The sequence below is a fragment of the Schistocerca americana genome, chromosome 6, assembly GCF_021461395.2.
Source record: "Schistocerca americana isolate TAMUIC-IGC-003095 chromosome 6, iqSchAmer2.1, whole genome shotgun sequence".
In the NCBI taxonomy this organism is placed as follows: domain Eukaryota; kingdom Metazoa; phylum Arthropoda; class Insecta; order Orthoptera; family Acrididae; genus Schistocerca; species Schistocerca americana.
This window is the reverse complement of record NC_060124.1, coordinates 167,250,269-167,266,616: the sequence shown is the minus strand read 5'-3', so window position 1 is coordinate 167,266,616 and position 16,348 is coordinate 167,250,269. Positions and strand designations below refer to the sequence as shown.

Sequence of the window (16,348 nt, the reverse complement as noted above, 5' to 3'; positions counted from 1 at the left end):
GCAGCACCTCTCTGAAACCGTTCCATATCTGTTGTAACGCATACCTGATAAAGACTAGAATTAGTCGTCCTAGCTTCTTGCATGAGGTTTGCATTAAAAATGCACCGCACATTCCTAGAACCCTTCCAACGAGTCTGTCTTCCATTCGCCTTTTGTAATTCTCATTTTACGCGATTGTTGCATTTCATATCGCTTCTTAACGCTGTCACTAAATACGTGTGCGATATGCTGTGCTCAAACCGCTGAACACTAATGCTCTCAGCGGATACTATACGAACCCTTTTCTTTGTTATAGGCGTTAACTTACATTTTTCCCCATTTAGAAAAAGTTGCAATTCATTACACCAAGTGGAAATTTCGCCCAAGTCTTTCTACATCTTTACGATCGGCGGACAACAACAATTTCATGTCACAACAGCCTCGTCAGTGAACAATATTACAATGCTGCGCCGGCCGGAGTGGCCGTGCGGTTCTAGGCGCTCCAGTCTGGAGCCGAGCGACCGCTACGGTCGCAGGTTCGAATCCTGCCTCGGGCATGGATGTGTGTGATGTCCTTAGGTTAGTTAGGTTTAATTAGTTCTAAGTTCTAAGCGACTGATGACCACAGAAGTTATGTCGCATAGTGCTCAGAGTCATTTGAACAATTTGAACCATTACAATGCTGCCAATGATATCTGGCTTATCGTTTATGTATATTGAGAACGTTACATCTATATGACGCTTCCTTGGGCAACACCCGACGTTTCTTTAGAATACTTGCTAGCCAGTATAACGAACTGGGTTCTATTCGTGAAATAAACGTGGAATCAATCGTATGTCTGCGAAGATAGTCCGCACGATCGTATCCTTCCGTTGCATATTTAAATGTTTCTTCAAACAGTGGTCTATTTCCTCGAAGTGCTTTATACTCTGTTCTTATTCCAAGCGGTATCATCGACCCGACTGATGCAAAATCGCCGTCACACAGCATCTGACTTGGTGTTTGGTCGAATGCCGATGTTTTTAGGAACTTACCAGATATATTTCTGGCAGTTGACCCAATAAGGAGAAATCATTAATTAGTATGTTAGATCACATCTAAATATCGCTTTCAACAACTTTTCCCGAAAACGAAGCTGTAAAAGTTCACGAACATGTGAATCTGAATAACGAACGGCAACAAAGATCAGCGCGGAAAATGAAAATCAACCTTACGCCGTGGCATATACAAGAAATAAATTTTATATTTTAAATCACGGTATAGAACATATTCCTTCCTGACATCCTTCGGTGGAGAATATAGTCGCGGGATACAGCGACTCGTGTTACGTGAGGTGTTTTCGTCGGTCGCCCTCCATCTGCGGAGTATCACGTGAACCACAAAGTACCATTTCCGTTACTATGCACTGATTTCACCTCGAAATGAGGTGACGCACTGCTCAACATGACATGACTGACACTCTTTGTGCCTCATAATCCTGTAATCAATGAATATTGCACTTTCACGTCTAGTAAAGTGCACAACACTTATTTGTTTATATTAAGAGATAGCTACCACTATATGTACCAATGTGTTTACTTGGAGAATATCAAAAATTTTACTGAATTAAACTTTGTCATATATAATTTAACCACAAGCAATAAGTTTTATACTCTCATAAATAACCCAGCTTCCCTTAACCTAGTATATCAACAAGAAATAATAAATAGGATAGAAAATTTTCAGTTGTCCTTATTGTCGGAAACTGGAAATATCTATAGTAAACCTGCTACAACGTGTAAGTCTGGCTACTTTTGCCGTCAGAATAATTACCAACTTTGGGGATATGGCAGTCAATAAGTTAACATATTTAGCGTAATTTCATTCATTGATGTCTTACTAGATAATATTTGTTGTGGACTGTCCAGACAGCCAATCCACTGGGAGGAAGCCGAAAGGCACGCGTTTAAGCTCACGCAGGCTGGCGTGAGGTCTAGAACAGTTAAAGGAGTTGAGTCTAGTAAAAAAAGTACGTAGCTTCTGGAATACTTAACTTTAATCCATAATTGGTAAACATCGCTCGTGACGGTACATGTTTTACAGCATCAACAGTGACCGGTAATGGCGCCTTGCTAGGTCGTAGCAAATGACGTAGCTGAAGGCTATGCTAACTATCGTCTCGGCAAATGAGAGCGTAATTTGTCAGTGAACCATCGCTAGCAAAGTCGGCTGTACAACTGGGGCGAGTGCTAGGAAGTCTCTCTAGACCTGCCGTGTGGCGGCGCTCGGTCTGCAATCACTGATAGTGGCGACACGCGGGTCCGACGTATACTACCGGACCGTGGCCGATTTAAAGGCTACCACCTAGCAAGTGTGGTGTCTTTCGGTGACACCACAATATTCAAGGTAACTACTCGTGTAATCAAAAAGTATTCACTGCATAAAACATAGTAATTAGAATTATGTGTAGACTTCAAGAACGTGTACTTTGGAGGTATCTCTTTAAGCAGTTGGGAATATTAACCACAATCTCACACTGCATTTATTCACCTACGAAATTTGTTATCAACAACCCACCTAAGTTTGAGAATAACAAAGTTATTCACAAGTACAGCAGTAGAAGGAAAAATGCTCTGAGTACCCTTAAATGAATCTAACATTCACACAGAATGGAGTGAATAATACAGCTATACAACTCGTTGATGCTATATCCACAGAAATAAAATATCTGACTGATGGCAGAATTGTTTTCAAATGTAGATTACAGACGTTTCCCCTTAACAACTTCCTCTGTACCATGGAGCAATTCTTATGTAGAGACAGTCAGTCCTTTTAAAGGAAAAACTGTAGATGTACCAACATAAAAATCATTATTTATTTATTTTTTATTTATATAAACATAAGAGCAAAAGGAACTGGCACAACTGCCTAATATCGTGTAGCACCCGCGCAGAAGTGAGGGAACACGACGTGGCATGAAATCGACTAATGTCTGAAGTAGTGCTGGAGGGAACTGGTACCATGAATCCTGCAGGACTGCCCATAAATCCGTGACAGTACGATGAGGTGGAGATCTCTTCTGAACAGCACGTTGCAAGGCAGCCCAGATATGCTCAACAATGTTCATGTCCAGGGAGTTTGGTGGCCAGCGGAAGTGTTTAAGCTCAGAAGAGTCTTCCTGGAGCCACTCTGTGGCAATTCTGGACGTTTGGGGTCTCGCATTTTCCTACTGGAATTGCCCAAGTGAGTCGGAATGCACAATGGACAGGAATGGATGCAGGTGAACAGACAGGATGCAGGAAGTTTCACCTGTCAGAGTCGTATCTAGACGTATTAGGCGTCCCATATACTCCAACTGTACATGCTCCGCACCATTACAGAGCCTCCACGAGCTTGAACAGTCCGCTGCTGACACACACGGTCCAGGGATTCATGAGGTTGTCTCCATACCCGTACGCGTCCATGCGGTCGATACAATGTGAAACGAGAGTCGTCCGACCACGCAACATGTTTCCAGTCATCGACAGTCCAATATCGGTGTTGACGGGACCAGGCGAGGCGTAACACTCTGTGTCGTGCAGCCATCAAGGGCACACGAGTGGGCCTTCGGCTCCGAAGGCACATACCGATGATGTTTTGTTGAGTGGTTCGCACGCGACACTTGTTCATGGCCCAGCACTGAAGTCTGCAGCAGTTTGAGGAAGTGTTGCACTTCTGGCACTTTAAACAATTCTATTCAGTCGTTGTTGCTCCCGTTCTTGCAGGATCTTTTTCTGGCCGCAGCGATGTCGGAGATTTGATGTTTTACCGGATTTCTGATATTGACGGTACACTCATGAAATGGTCGTACGGGAAAATCTCCACTTCATCGCTACCTCTGAGATGCTGCGTCCCATCGCTCGTGCATCGACAATAACACCACGTTCAGACTCACTTAAATCTTGACAACTTGCCATTTTAGCAGCAGCAACCGATCTAACAACTGCTGTCTTATTTAGGCATTGCTGACCGCAGCACCGTATTATGCCTGTTTACATATCTCTGTATTTGAATACGCATGCCTATACCAGTTTCCCTAGCGCTTCAATGTATAACTGTTCTACGTTTGTTCTGTTGGCACGTCCCACGTCCTTACATTTATTGCGAATTTGATCTATGTCACACGAAACTAACTATTAACTAACTAACATCTGAGATTACAGTTAATAATATTTATCAAGCTCACTCATAATTGTGCCTTGTTGCTAATCAGATCGCCGATCCTCCCTGTTTTCCTCGTGCTGATTTCCTTTGTGAGATTACTTGTTCGTCACCTTAATGCTCCTACCTCTGATACGGAAGACAGGGATATTAAAAAGGCCGGAACTGGATTTGCGGCCCAGGAAAAAAAGGCACTGGTTCCTAGTAGTGTATATTTACAAACAGGCGGAGAGTTGTAGCGGGTCGAGTATTCCCCAAGATATAAAAGAATTCCTAAGAAGTCAGTTGCTGAGTAGCCTACCCTAGCAGCGGGCAGTTGGAGTCAGCCCACACCGCGCGCAGATCGGCGACTTCTTGTAACTGCGCTACACATATCTCTGCGTCCCTGTGGGCTGTTCCGCTCCTTACATTCAGCGAGCGATAGATACTATCTCGTCAACCTAAACGCGGTGGAACCGCTGGCCGGCATTTGACAACTGGTACCGAGCAACGTACTTCTCTAAAACAGTCCGACAGTTCTAGTACCACCAAGCCTTTGAAAGAGGAATACAGAAACGTGACCACAAAATTGTGACGTTGATGGCCTGTCTCTTGAACTGTTCATTGTTTAATGCGATGGACAAGCCAGTCCGCAAATAATAATAATCTTGGTTCTTCTCTTTCCTGGCCTTTATCCCCTAACTTCCCGGGGTCTGTATGTTTACTTTCGGATTTGCGATAATAGTGGTACAGGGTGGCTGAATTTCCTTCCTGTCGCCAGCCCTTTTTCCACCCGGGACGGAATTCCTGTGCCTCGTCTGTCTGCGTCCAGTGTAATCCATGTTAGGCGTGCGAAAGTTATCTGAATATTTCCGAATCGTGTATCTGGGGCGGGACGCGGGTACCATCCCGGTATTCACTAAGTCCGATGTGAGAAACCGCCTAAAAATGACATCCAGGCTGACCGGCACACTGTCGGTCGCAGTTAATCATCCGAGCGAATTCGATCCGGGGCCGACGCACCTCCGAACATCCCAGAAGCGGTATGCTAACGCGCGCGGCTATCGGGGCAGGTCGTAGATAATAATAATAATAATAATAATAATAACAGTACTCAAATGAAATTACTGGAAACACTGACTGTGGTAGAGTGCCTATAAAACCTGCACACAAATACTGCTTAAAGTTTACATAATCTCCTAGAACAGTTACAACAGGAAATTCGTGTCCACCAAAGACAAATTTTGCCGTTATCAGACATATAGTTTTCCCAGAAGCACTCTGCTCTATTGCGAGATTATCAGTAATCGCAAAAGTCAACGTCGCTGACAAAATGGAACGATAGATATTGAAAAACTATTCGCACTCAATGGTCTAAAGCGATACCTGGATTAAATAAAGGGCAGAAAAGTGTAGCTATTATCTGACCGAAGTATTTAGTTACGGACGGACGTCTGAAAGCACGAATGGAGAATCTAAAATATTCCACACGACAAATTGGATTGGATAAACCAATGATTGCTAGCCGACACTCAAAAGCTGTCACAGAAGTCGCTGTTGACCTACAGGAAACTACCCGGACTAACTATTGACATGAGACCAATTCTCATATGCTCTCGCCCAAAGAACGTACAGAAAGGAGAATGAAGAAATTTTGGGAAGACGAGAAGGACAAGAGGGATGCAGCTAACAAATGGCTCAACGTGCTCTTTAAACGACCAACCATTAAGTAATAATAACAATAATTTACAAAACTTCAAAAGCCTTTTCCTTGAGTTACAATTATAACCGAAAATAATTTGCGACGATGTATTTCGCCAACATACTACCAACCTCAGGCGTACATAATTTTATCGATAAGCGGAAAGTATTTGCTACGAATATCGCTTAGTTGAACTGAAATAATGACGCCTGCGCTTCAAAGAAGTATGCTTTACACATGATGACAATTGTCATATGAGGATTAGCCGAGCGGTCTAAGGCGCTGCAGTCACGGACTGTGCGGCTGGTCCCGGCGGAAGTTCCGAGTCCTCCCTCGGGCATGGGTATGTGTGTTTGTCCTTAGGATAATTTAGGTTAAGTAGTGTATAAGCTTAGGGACTGATGACCTTAGCAGTGAAGTCCCATATGATTTCACACACATTTGAACATTTTTTTGAATTATCGTAAGAGTCAGAAAATGGCAGCGCGTTGTCAGATGCACCGTGAAAAATTATTTTTGGTAGTAAAAGTGACATAAGCAGAAAAACTAAGAAGTTTAGTAAATTTTGAAACGCTGTGGGGTTGTAAAGCCGCGCACCAGCTGTAGCTGGTGGCGGCAACCGCCCTGCACTTTAGATCTGAAGATCACATAACTGGCCGAAACCGGTAATTACAGTTACTTTTTTTTAGGTGATGTAGAGGGCGTGCTGAAAAGTAATGGCTCCGAATTTGTTGCGTGAAAACCCTTAAGGCTCGTTAAACGAAACGAACGGGATTGATATTCTACATCTATATTCGTCATGTCTACACATTTGCAACCATCTGTCGTTAGGAGGTTCCGAGTTGTTGTGTGTAAATGGCATGTCACATGAAAGCATGTCAATGCATGAACAACAGAGTGCGGGTTTCGAATTCGAGGATTTCGTCCACACATTAAGTACCCTCTCCTTCAGCATGACAATGCGAGACCACACAAGAGTGCTGCGACGTCTGCAACAATACGACACCTTAGGTTCACTGTCACCGATCGTCCTCCATACAGTGCCGACTTGCCCCCTTCTATTTTCATCTGCTTCCTAAATATAAAGAACACCTTCGAGGACGTAACTTTCATAGCTTTGAAGCGGTGCAGGCAGAGGTGAGGTAGTAACTCTGCCAACAAAGTCAAACATTCTACAGTAACGGTATCAACAAACTGTTCTCTCATTGAAAGGAATGTTTTCGTCGCCAGGTTGACTATCTTGAGGAATAATATGTAGACATAAGGAATAAAGATGTAGGATATTAATAAAGTTTTGCTATTTAAAATGCTTTAAGAGTTTTCATATTAAACATTCGGAAGCATTACCTTTCATCACGCCCTCGTTCACTGTCTTTTTCATAAAATTCAACGAGTTCCGTTTTAATGTCGCTAAATTTAAATAATAATAGCAGCGTCTTTGGAACCTTCACTTCGGCCGGTTTTGCGTCCTTATTAAGAGAGCTAAAGACTTACCTATTCAGCCGGCCGGTGTGGCCGAGCGGTTCTAGGCGCTTCAGTCTGGAACCGCGCCACCGCTACGGTCGCAGGTTCGAATCCTGCCTCGGGCATGGATGTGTGTGATGTCCTTAGGTTAGTTAGGTTTAAGTAGTTCTAAGTTCTATGGGACTGATGACCTCAGATGTTAAGTCCCCTAGTGCTCAGAGCCATTTGAACCATTTGAACTTGCCTATTCAGTATACATTTGGCAGTAACGTAGTGTAAACCATATCTTGATTCGCTGTTCCTCGATTTCCAGAAGGCGTTTTACACCGTACCTCACGAGGAGTTTGTAATCACATTGCGTGCTTGTGGAATACAGTCTCAGTTATGCGACTGGATTCGTGATTTTCTGTCACAGACGCCACAGTTCGTAGTAACTGGCGAAAAGTCATCGAATAAAACGGAAGTGATTTCTGGCGTTCCCGCAAGGTAGTGTCATAGGCCCTCTACTCTTCATTATCTATATAAACGATTTAGAAGACAATCCGAGCGGCCGTCTTACGCTTTTTGCTGATGATGTTGTCGTTTATCGTTTAGTAAAGTCATCAGAAGATCAAAGCCAATTGCGAAACGATTTAGATAAGATATCTGTAAGATGTGAAAATGTTTCTAAATAAGGAAACTGTGAGGTCATCCACATGAGTGCTAACAGGAATGCGTTAAACTTCGGTTACACGACAAAACTATCAAATCTAAAGGCCGCAAATTAACTAAATACCTAAGAATTACAATTACGAATAACTTAAATTGGAAATAACACAGAGAAAACGTCGTGGGGAAGGCGAACGAAAGACTGCGTTCTGCTGGCAGAACTCTCAGAAGATGCAAAAGAGCTACTAAAGAGACTGCCTACACTACGCTTGTCCGTCCTCTTATGGAGTACTGCTTACCAGATAGGATTAACGGAGTAGATCGAGAAAGTTCAAAGAAGGGCAACACGTTTTATATTACTGAGAAATAGGGGAGAGACTGTCACGGACATGATACAAGATTTGGGGTGGAATTTACTAAAATAAAGGCGTTTCTCGTTGCAGCGCGATCTTCTCACGAAATTTCAATCACCAACTTTCTCCACCAACTTTGATTACGCCGACCTACATAGGGAGAAACGACCATCATAATAAACAAGGGAAATCAGCGCTCGAAATATAGAGATATAGGTATCTGTTTCTTCCGCGCGCTGTTCGGGAGTGGAATAAAAGAGAATTATTGTGAAGGTGGTTCGATGAACCGCCTGCCAGGCACTTATGTGTGATTCGCAGAGTAGACAAGTAGATGTAGAGCTTAAGGGAAGGCAGGAAGGAAGGCATATTTCGGTTTAACGTCCTATCCAAGACGAGGTCATTAGAGAAGGAGCGCAAGTTTGTTTTGGGGAAGGAATTCTAGAGAGATATTTTCAAAAGAAATAGCCCTCCATTTGTCTTGAGTTACTTAGGGAACCCATGGTAAGCTTAGATCTGGATGGCAGGATGGTGACTTGCATCGTCGAATGGAAGTTGAGTGTCTTAACCACGGTGTCACACTGCTCGATGATGAATGATTCAAATGGCTCTGAGCACTATGGGACTCAACTGCTGTGATCATTAGTCCCCTAGAACTTAGAACTAGTTAAACCTAACTAACCTAAGGACATCACAAACATCCATGCCCGAGGCAGGATTCGAACCTGCGACCGTAGCGGTCTTGCGGTTCCAGACTGCAGCGCCTTTAACCGCACGGCCACTTTGGCCGGCTCTCGATGATGAAGATTAATTAAAGCTGCAGAGTACGTTATGCAATACTGTCTGCTTCAGATTTTCTACTCCGTGGCGGTTTTTTTTAATAGTATCCATAGCAAGACTCGTTAAAGTAAATAGACTCACCCTTGCCCCTCCGGAGAGGTAATTACTTGTTGGAGAAACTTGGGCTTAAACGGTATTCGATAATTAATGATAAATAACTTTGAGTTCTTAATTAAAGGATTCCATAACTGTTGTGAAATCTGGAGATTCATTATAAGCAGACATATTAGATTATTTACCACTAATCTTTCGATAAGTTATTCATAAATTATATTTGAAAGAAAATCTTTCAAATGTCAGCCACAGTTTGTCCTTGAGCAAAACTAGGTTAACGCTGTTTGTCTATGCTTTCGTCCGATAACTTCCAGTCGTACTCCGCGTCGAGAGCGACAACATTCGCTGCGGCAGGCCGAGTGAAAGGGGTTCGTATCTGACATAAAAACCGAAAGAAATCACGTTAACGAATCGGAGCGGTCAGAAAAATGGCGGCTGCTTGTGTAACGCCGAGTCGCCGTGTCCACACAAACGCTCCACCCTTTCCCCTCAACATGAACCTGTTTAACACGCAATAAATTGAAATAGAGTCAATCGAATCAAATCTAGTCATACATTCTGCGTAAATCAACCTGGTATATGTAGTAGGATTTTTATTTTTTCGTGAATTTCATGTAGCATAGACCTGTACGCATTAGAAACACATTATACAAGAACGAGGGTATGAATCGATTATGGCGAGGTTAATAGAGTGATTATGGCATGATCCTGAAGTGAACTGGAACGACAATAGAAACAAAATGAAGATACCTTACCGTACTGTTATTACCCGACACGAAAAATAACATACCCTCATCCTATTTTAAGAAATACAACAATCAGCCATTGTTATCCTCGTCTTATTGTTAATTCCCCGTTTAGCAACAATATTTTTCTTTGCATTGGTTAAGCATGGCTAAGCTTACTTCTGATTAATAAACTCTTGTCTATTTAGACATGCAGTTGACGATTTCGTCATTTATTTGACAGACATACACTTTGTGACCAAGTGGTTTCGGACATTGATTGGTGGCAAAGATGTCGACTACGTAACTAAAACAATATGTAGCCTCCTTCTGCTGCTATTGCACCGTTTCATCTTCGAGTAAGGATTTCCCTGAATCCTCGCACGCCGCAGGCGGTATTTACTTCCATTCTTCTCCCGCAACTATTTCTAGTCGGTATTTTGGATTAGGTGATTTTCTACTCGAGCGATATTCTGTTTCCTCGCAAAGATACGCTGCGCAGTTCAGGTCACTACTTTGAGCAGGGCAAGCATTTTTTCTGTTCGAGTCACGACGTAGTTTCTTTGTTTCGCTGTCAGGAGCAACACTTCATGTTCGAATACAAATCGTTGTCTCAATACCTGAACCGTGCTATTGTCTAGGATGTTTCAGAAACACCACTGTAAATTTTGAAATCGACTAAAACTGATTGTCTGCGTCCGTTGAAATTACCATCGACATATCACGATCTGGAAAGCAAGACTACCGATCGCAAGGAATCTGTCCACTGACAGCCACGCCCTGTGCTGTGAATCATCGCTTCCTCCGCTGTTCCACAGAGCACTGACTGGGTTCTTGATGCCACGCTACGTGATGCTGCGCATACCTCCTCATCAACAGTGCAGTCTGGGCAGAATACGATTACCAAAATAATATGCTATCGGTTGTACCACAGTATTCTTTACAGTTGAATGTTACCCATCGGTTAATTTCATCAGCAGCCGAATAGTGCAATTACTGGTATTAGTGCTAATGCCTCGAAAACAGCATCGCTAACACGGGACCTGGGTACTTGAAACTCGACCTATTTGAAGATAACCAAACTTTCGCCAAATTTCATTAGTTGGCTCCATTTACAGTATCGCGAGGGTTCGTTTGAAAAGGACAAGGCCGTCATCCTTCCCTAATACGAGTCTGGGTCCTTCGCTAATGACCACGTCGTCGACGGGACGTTAAACTCCGGTCATCCTTCTTTCAAACAGAAAACACGTCTTAGATTTTGACGTACTGTTCCTCGGATGGGTAGCTTCATATCACAGCATATTCTTTATGTGTGGTTGGGGATATGGAGGGGGCTAACTGACAATTTATTCATCTATGTTACCTCTAAGAGTCCATGATAATTTTGCAAGATTTTGCCTTTTATGTTTCGTTGATAGCCTTAATATTAGAGGGTAACTGATGTTTCAAAATGCTTAGTCTTACACAAAGTGACTGCTGTTCGCTATACAACTCTCACGAAAAGAATATATTAGTTAAATTAACTTATCATGTTGAATATCACGACCGGGTTAGTGTGTTTCTTAATGTTTTCCCTGTGAAGGTGACAGGGGATGTTTCCGCGATGAAAACTCTTCACCGCTGACATCATCTGTTGCAAGTCTAACCTGAAACAACGCTCTTGTTGGAGGAGCAGTTTGCACGTTATAGTACCAGCGGCTTGCCATCGTGTTACATTCCACTTGTTTATTACTGCATTATATACTCTGCTAAGAAGCTCCTGCAGCTCAGTTTCTGAACTATGGGGGACTCCTGAGTTTGGATCTCCGTAAAATTACGGTTCGTCTTATCTTCTAATGTCTCTACAGAACTGTCACTTTGGGACCTATACGCTCTCTTCTTATTCTCTTTTCATGTTATGTGCAAGTTAAGAGTTCCCTGAATGCATACTATAGTTAGACGACGAATACTCACAGATTCACAACCATACTGTAAAATCGAGTAACTTAATTTCTCATTAGTTGAGCGAAAAGAAATACTATTACTCACAACATCCATGATGTCGAGTAGATTTCCGTTGTGTTGGGCTTACCACCTCGAGGTATTATATCACATACAGCTGCCACTCAGTTTCTTCTCTATAAAAAAAACACGTACACCATAAATATAAGAGGAGACGGTGAGAAATTTGCAGTACATGCTAACAAAAAACAAAACTACGCTGTCATGATCAAATGGCACAGCACTTCCTTCGTCAAGGACCTACAGTAATTGTTTAACACCCTGACAGTTACTACAAGCAGATCGAAAGAAAGACAAGGACCATTAATTTTTTTGTTTTTGAAACTCTATGTGAAAAACAGACCACGAAAAGCAACTGTCACCGCCGTATCCGTTGCCGGGTTCACGTTTCGAGATTGGAACCACAGTTGAAAAGATAACATCTAAACAGCTTGCACAGGGAATGGCCAGTCGTTTTCTTCGTTCCGTACGGATCTGCACCTTTGATCGAGGCGTAGCCGGTTTCTCTGTCGCAGGTATCCGCACGTAGTCGCTCTGGCAGATCACCGTTCCAGGGTGTATACCACACACAGTTGAAATTCTTCTAACTCACGTTCACAGCAGGAAGAAGTGAAACAAATGAGACTGTTGACTCTAAAGAACTGAAAGTCCACAATGATTTATTCGAATTCGTACCTGTTCCACGGGTAATAAATGTATAAAGCAACAGGGCATGTTCTGTGCATGAGGTTTCTTTCTGTAACGTACCATAGGTATACTTGAGGCTAATTACCACAAGGACTGTAATCCACTGTTAGTGACAATAAAGTAGACTGACAATACTTAACTTTGGTTTACAATGTCATGTCGCAAGCTATTGGCGACATGCATATAATCAATGTCTTTCGCTATATAGAATATCCATGCAAGTAGTGGATATGGATCACAAGTAACAGTTCTTCTGGTGCTCTCTTCTAGTCCGGATCTTCTAGTGTCCGCCTTCTACCGTCCGGTCGAGGCTGTCAGAAGTGGCGCTTATGTTCTGTTCTTGTAGAGTCGGCTCCTGTCGTGATGACGTCATAGTCAGCGTGCTATTGGCTGACGTCGTCTCACAGCGTTCTCTGCTCTTGCGTTCTTCATCTGCGTGTCGGCGCTTGTGGTTACGCCGGAACAAGCTACATGTAGTTAACAGCAATTGGAAGTTATTAGCGCAGTTGACGCTAAAATGTGCCTTTGCAACCGTGCGTGGTCGATGTTAATTGCATTCTACTTGAGTTTTTCATTGCCGATCTTCGCCTTGTGCAGTTGTTAATTGTGTTCTACAGGAGTTTTCCTTCAGTGTTCTGTGCCTATTGAAATACGATTCCATTGTATTAAATCGAAGTTCTTTATTCATGAACGCCTCGAAAGTTTCTGTTTTGCAGCATTTAACAGTTGTACTACATAATCTCGATAATATCGCGAATATTACTAAAAACATATTTCTTTGTAATGTCACATTGTCACAATTTACTGAGCTATTCCGAAATTGTTATAAAACTGTCAGTTCCACAAGAAAGTGTACGCCATAATTTCGAATGTAACGTCCGCAGCGACATCTCTGGTAGTGGACTCGAATCTGTAATCAATACGCTTTTGCACAGCGTATAGATAAACAGTGTGAGAGTTGAATGTTTTGTTTTGTCTGTTGCAGCTTAAAATGAGTGCAAAGTATCTGAAACGTCGCGAGGCAGTGATCCTTGTACATCATCCAAAGGGACCAAAGCTCTCATATGGAGCTACTGCTAACATTCTTAACAAGTCAAAGACATTCGTTGCGAAGTGGGTCAAACGATATTTAGAGGATGGAAACGTGGATGATTTACCTGAGAGAGGGCTAAGGTGTTAAGCTATAGCCGATAATGGCGGCGATTGGATTAATTATTAGGTAATTGTGCAATTCGTAATAATATGTATTTTCATGTAAATGTATATTTACAATATTGTCTATTTCTTCACAGAGATAACGGCATACACTTTCTTGTGGAACTGACTGTGTATAATATACGTAGTGCTAAAAACGACTAACAAAGGGAACTTAGCTAAAAGTTGACCACTTCAGATACGCCACGACTAAATGTGAACATGCAGATGCTAAGATGAGTTAGTTTTCGCAAGAAACATCATAGATTTTTTACCTATGTTATGCCGTGCTAATTCTGAAATCGTTGAGATAAGGTATTATAAAATGTAGGTTTCACCCTTCGGAAATGAGACGTACTTCTTCAGATCCTTGAAGGAACGAAGAATAGAAATGTTCACATCCGATTATATGTTCAGATTTTTGAGCGAACGAGCTCATTTAGGACTGTACAAGGTAGTTAGAAACACTGATCGACCTCCCTCTGTGCCCACGTTTGTTTTACTCTTTTGCTGTCAGTTGATTTCTCGGTTTAGGCCAAGTTCTTCTGATCTAATTCGGTTTTTTGTCCCTGTCAATTTACTGTAATTATTACTACACCGAAGAGCCAAAGAAATTACTACACCTGCTCATATCGTGTAGGGACCCACGAGCACGCAGAAGTGTCGCAACACGATGTGGCGTGGACTCGACTACTGTCTGAAAGGCAGGCTTCTGACTTCTCTTGTCTTTCACTAATCCGCTCGTATAATGTTTCTCATTAATCGATGAAAATTTATTTTATTATCTAACTTAAGTAAGTTTCCGAGGCTAGTCATTAAACAATCGTAGACTCTACTGGCATTCCGAAAAAAAAGAGCTTTTTGGGCCCAAACGATTTCCTTGTCTGTAGTGTAGCGTTACTTGTTCTCTACTGTGTTTGAAGAGGAAACAAAAATTACTTCGCCGCAAGGACGAAAACCGTATTTGCAGATCGTAGCGGATAGCGGTAACTACTAATAGGACCGGTCACGGCGCTGTAGAGCAGACCCGTGACGGCCGGCGCAGCCTTCAAAAGGAACCGTTAAAAAAAAAGTTATGTCTGCACCACGGCACGGCAGTCCGGGTAGCGGCGTGGTATCGCGATGACGGCGGAACCCGCCCAGTTGGTCGTCGCTTGTCAGGCTTCGGGCGAAACAAACGCAGGGGAGGTCGCGCGAAGGCGCTGCTGCGGACAGGGGGACGAGGCGAGGAGGCGGCGAAAGGGCAGCCGACGGCTGGCGCGAGCGCGGCGCTGTCGGGTTGTCGTCGCTCCGCCCGCTTATGTGAAAATCTACACTTCCGTAATTAAGTAACGAAGCCAACGTCGGAATCAGCAAAACCACGGGCGAGAGAACCTCTCTAGTTGTCACCTTCTACTTAGGAAAGTCATGAAGTTTTACACCAAAGAGCCAAAGAAACTGGTATAGGCATGCGTATTCAAATCCAGAGATACGTAAACAGGCACAATATGGCGCTACGGTCGTCAACGCCTACAAAAGATAACCAGTCTCTGGCGCAGTTGTTACATCGGTTACTGCTGCTACAATGGCAGCTTATTAAGATTTAAGTGAGTTTGAACGTGGTGCTATAGTCGGCGCACGAGTGATCGCACACAGCATCACCGAGGTAGCGATGAAGTGGGGATTTTCCCGTACGACCATTTCACGAGTGTACCATGGATATCAGAAATCCGGTAAAACATCAAATCTCCGACATCGATGCGGCTGGAAAAGGATCCTGCAAGAATGGGACCAACGACGACTGAAGAGAATCGTTCAATGTGACCGAAGTGCACCCCTTCCGCAAATTGCTGCAGATGTCACTGCTGCCGGCCGGTGTGGCCGAGCGCTTCTAGGCGCTTCAGTCTGGAACCGCGCGACCGCTATGGTCGCAGGTTCGAATCCTGCCTCGGGCATGGATGAGTGTAATGTCCTTGGGTTACTTAGGTTTAAGTAGTTCTAAGTTCTGGGGGACATTTAGGCTGAAGTTCTCTGAACGCTACTTGTCCAGTTTTATTCTCCAGCTATTCTTTTAGTAACGGTGTGACGTTCACGTTTCAGGACGCGGATGAGGAGCCGCTGGGAGACGTGTTCCAAGATGAGGACAACCAGGCGGCGCTGCTGCTGCGACGGGACGCCGCCGACGGCAAACTCCTGCTGGTGAGTACAGCCCACTACTGGCCGGCCGACGTCACATCGTGCTTGCAAGGGGAACAGCACTGTAATGGCAACACGCGGGCGTAGTTTTAATATCCGCACCAAGCCCTAATAATTAGCTGCTGCGAGCTAACGAAATCATTAATGACTTAATTCCAAACTTCCAACGGTACCAGAACTGCACCGCCGTCTTCGTGATGTCTACCACGGGACGACGACACATGTGCACGTTATAACTGAAATGGAAGGAACAGGTAGTCCGGCCGGATGGAAACTAACATCAGTTACGTTATGTGAGATTTTTTATCTTCATTCTTGGTCCTCGGACATCACCCATTCACCAAACCATTAATACATCAAGATCGAGCAT

At 43.4% G+C, this 16,348-nt stretch overlaps 1 protein-coding gene across 1 annotated transcript in view; it reads left to right on the top strand.

The window, feature by feature from the left end:
• The window catches only part of LOC124619259 (A disintegrin and metalloproteinase with thrombospondin motifs 1), a 474,635-nt gene that overhangs the window by 303,762 nt on the left and 154,525 nt on the right, over nucleotides 1-16,348 (top strand). Inside the window, exon 5 of the mRNA XM_047145524.1 lies at nucleotides 15,883-15,981. Within this exon, the coding sequence (XP_047001480.1) occupies nucleotides 15,883-15,981 (99 nt within the window). The remainder of the gene's footprint in view (nucleotides 1-15,882; nucleotides 15,982-16,348) is intronic.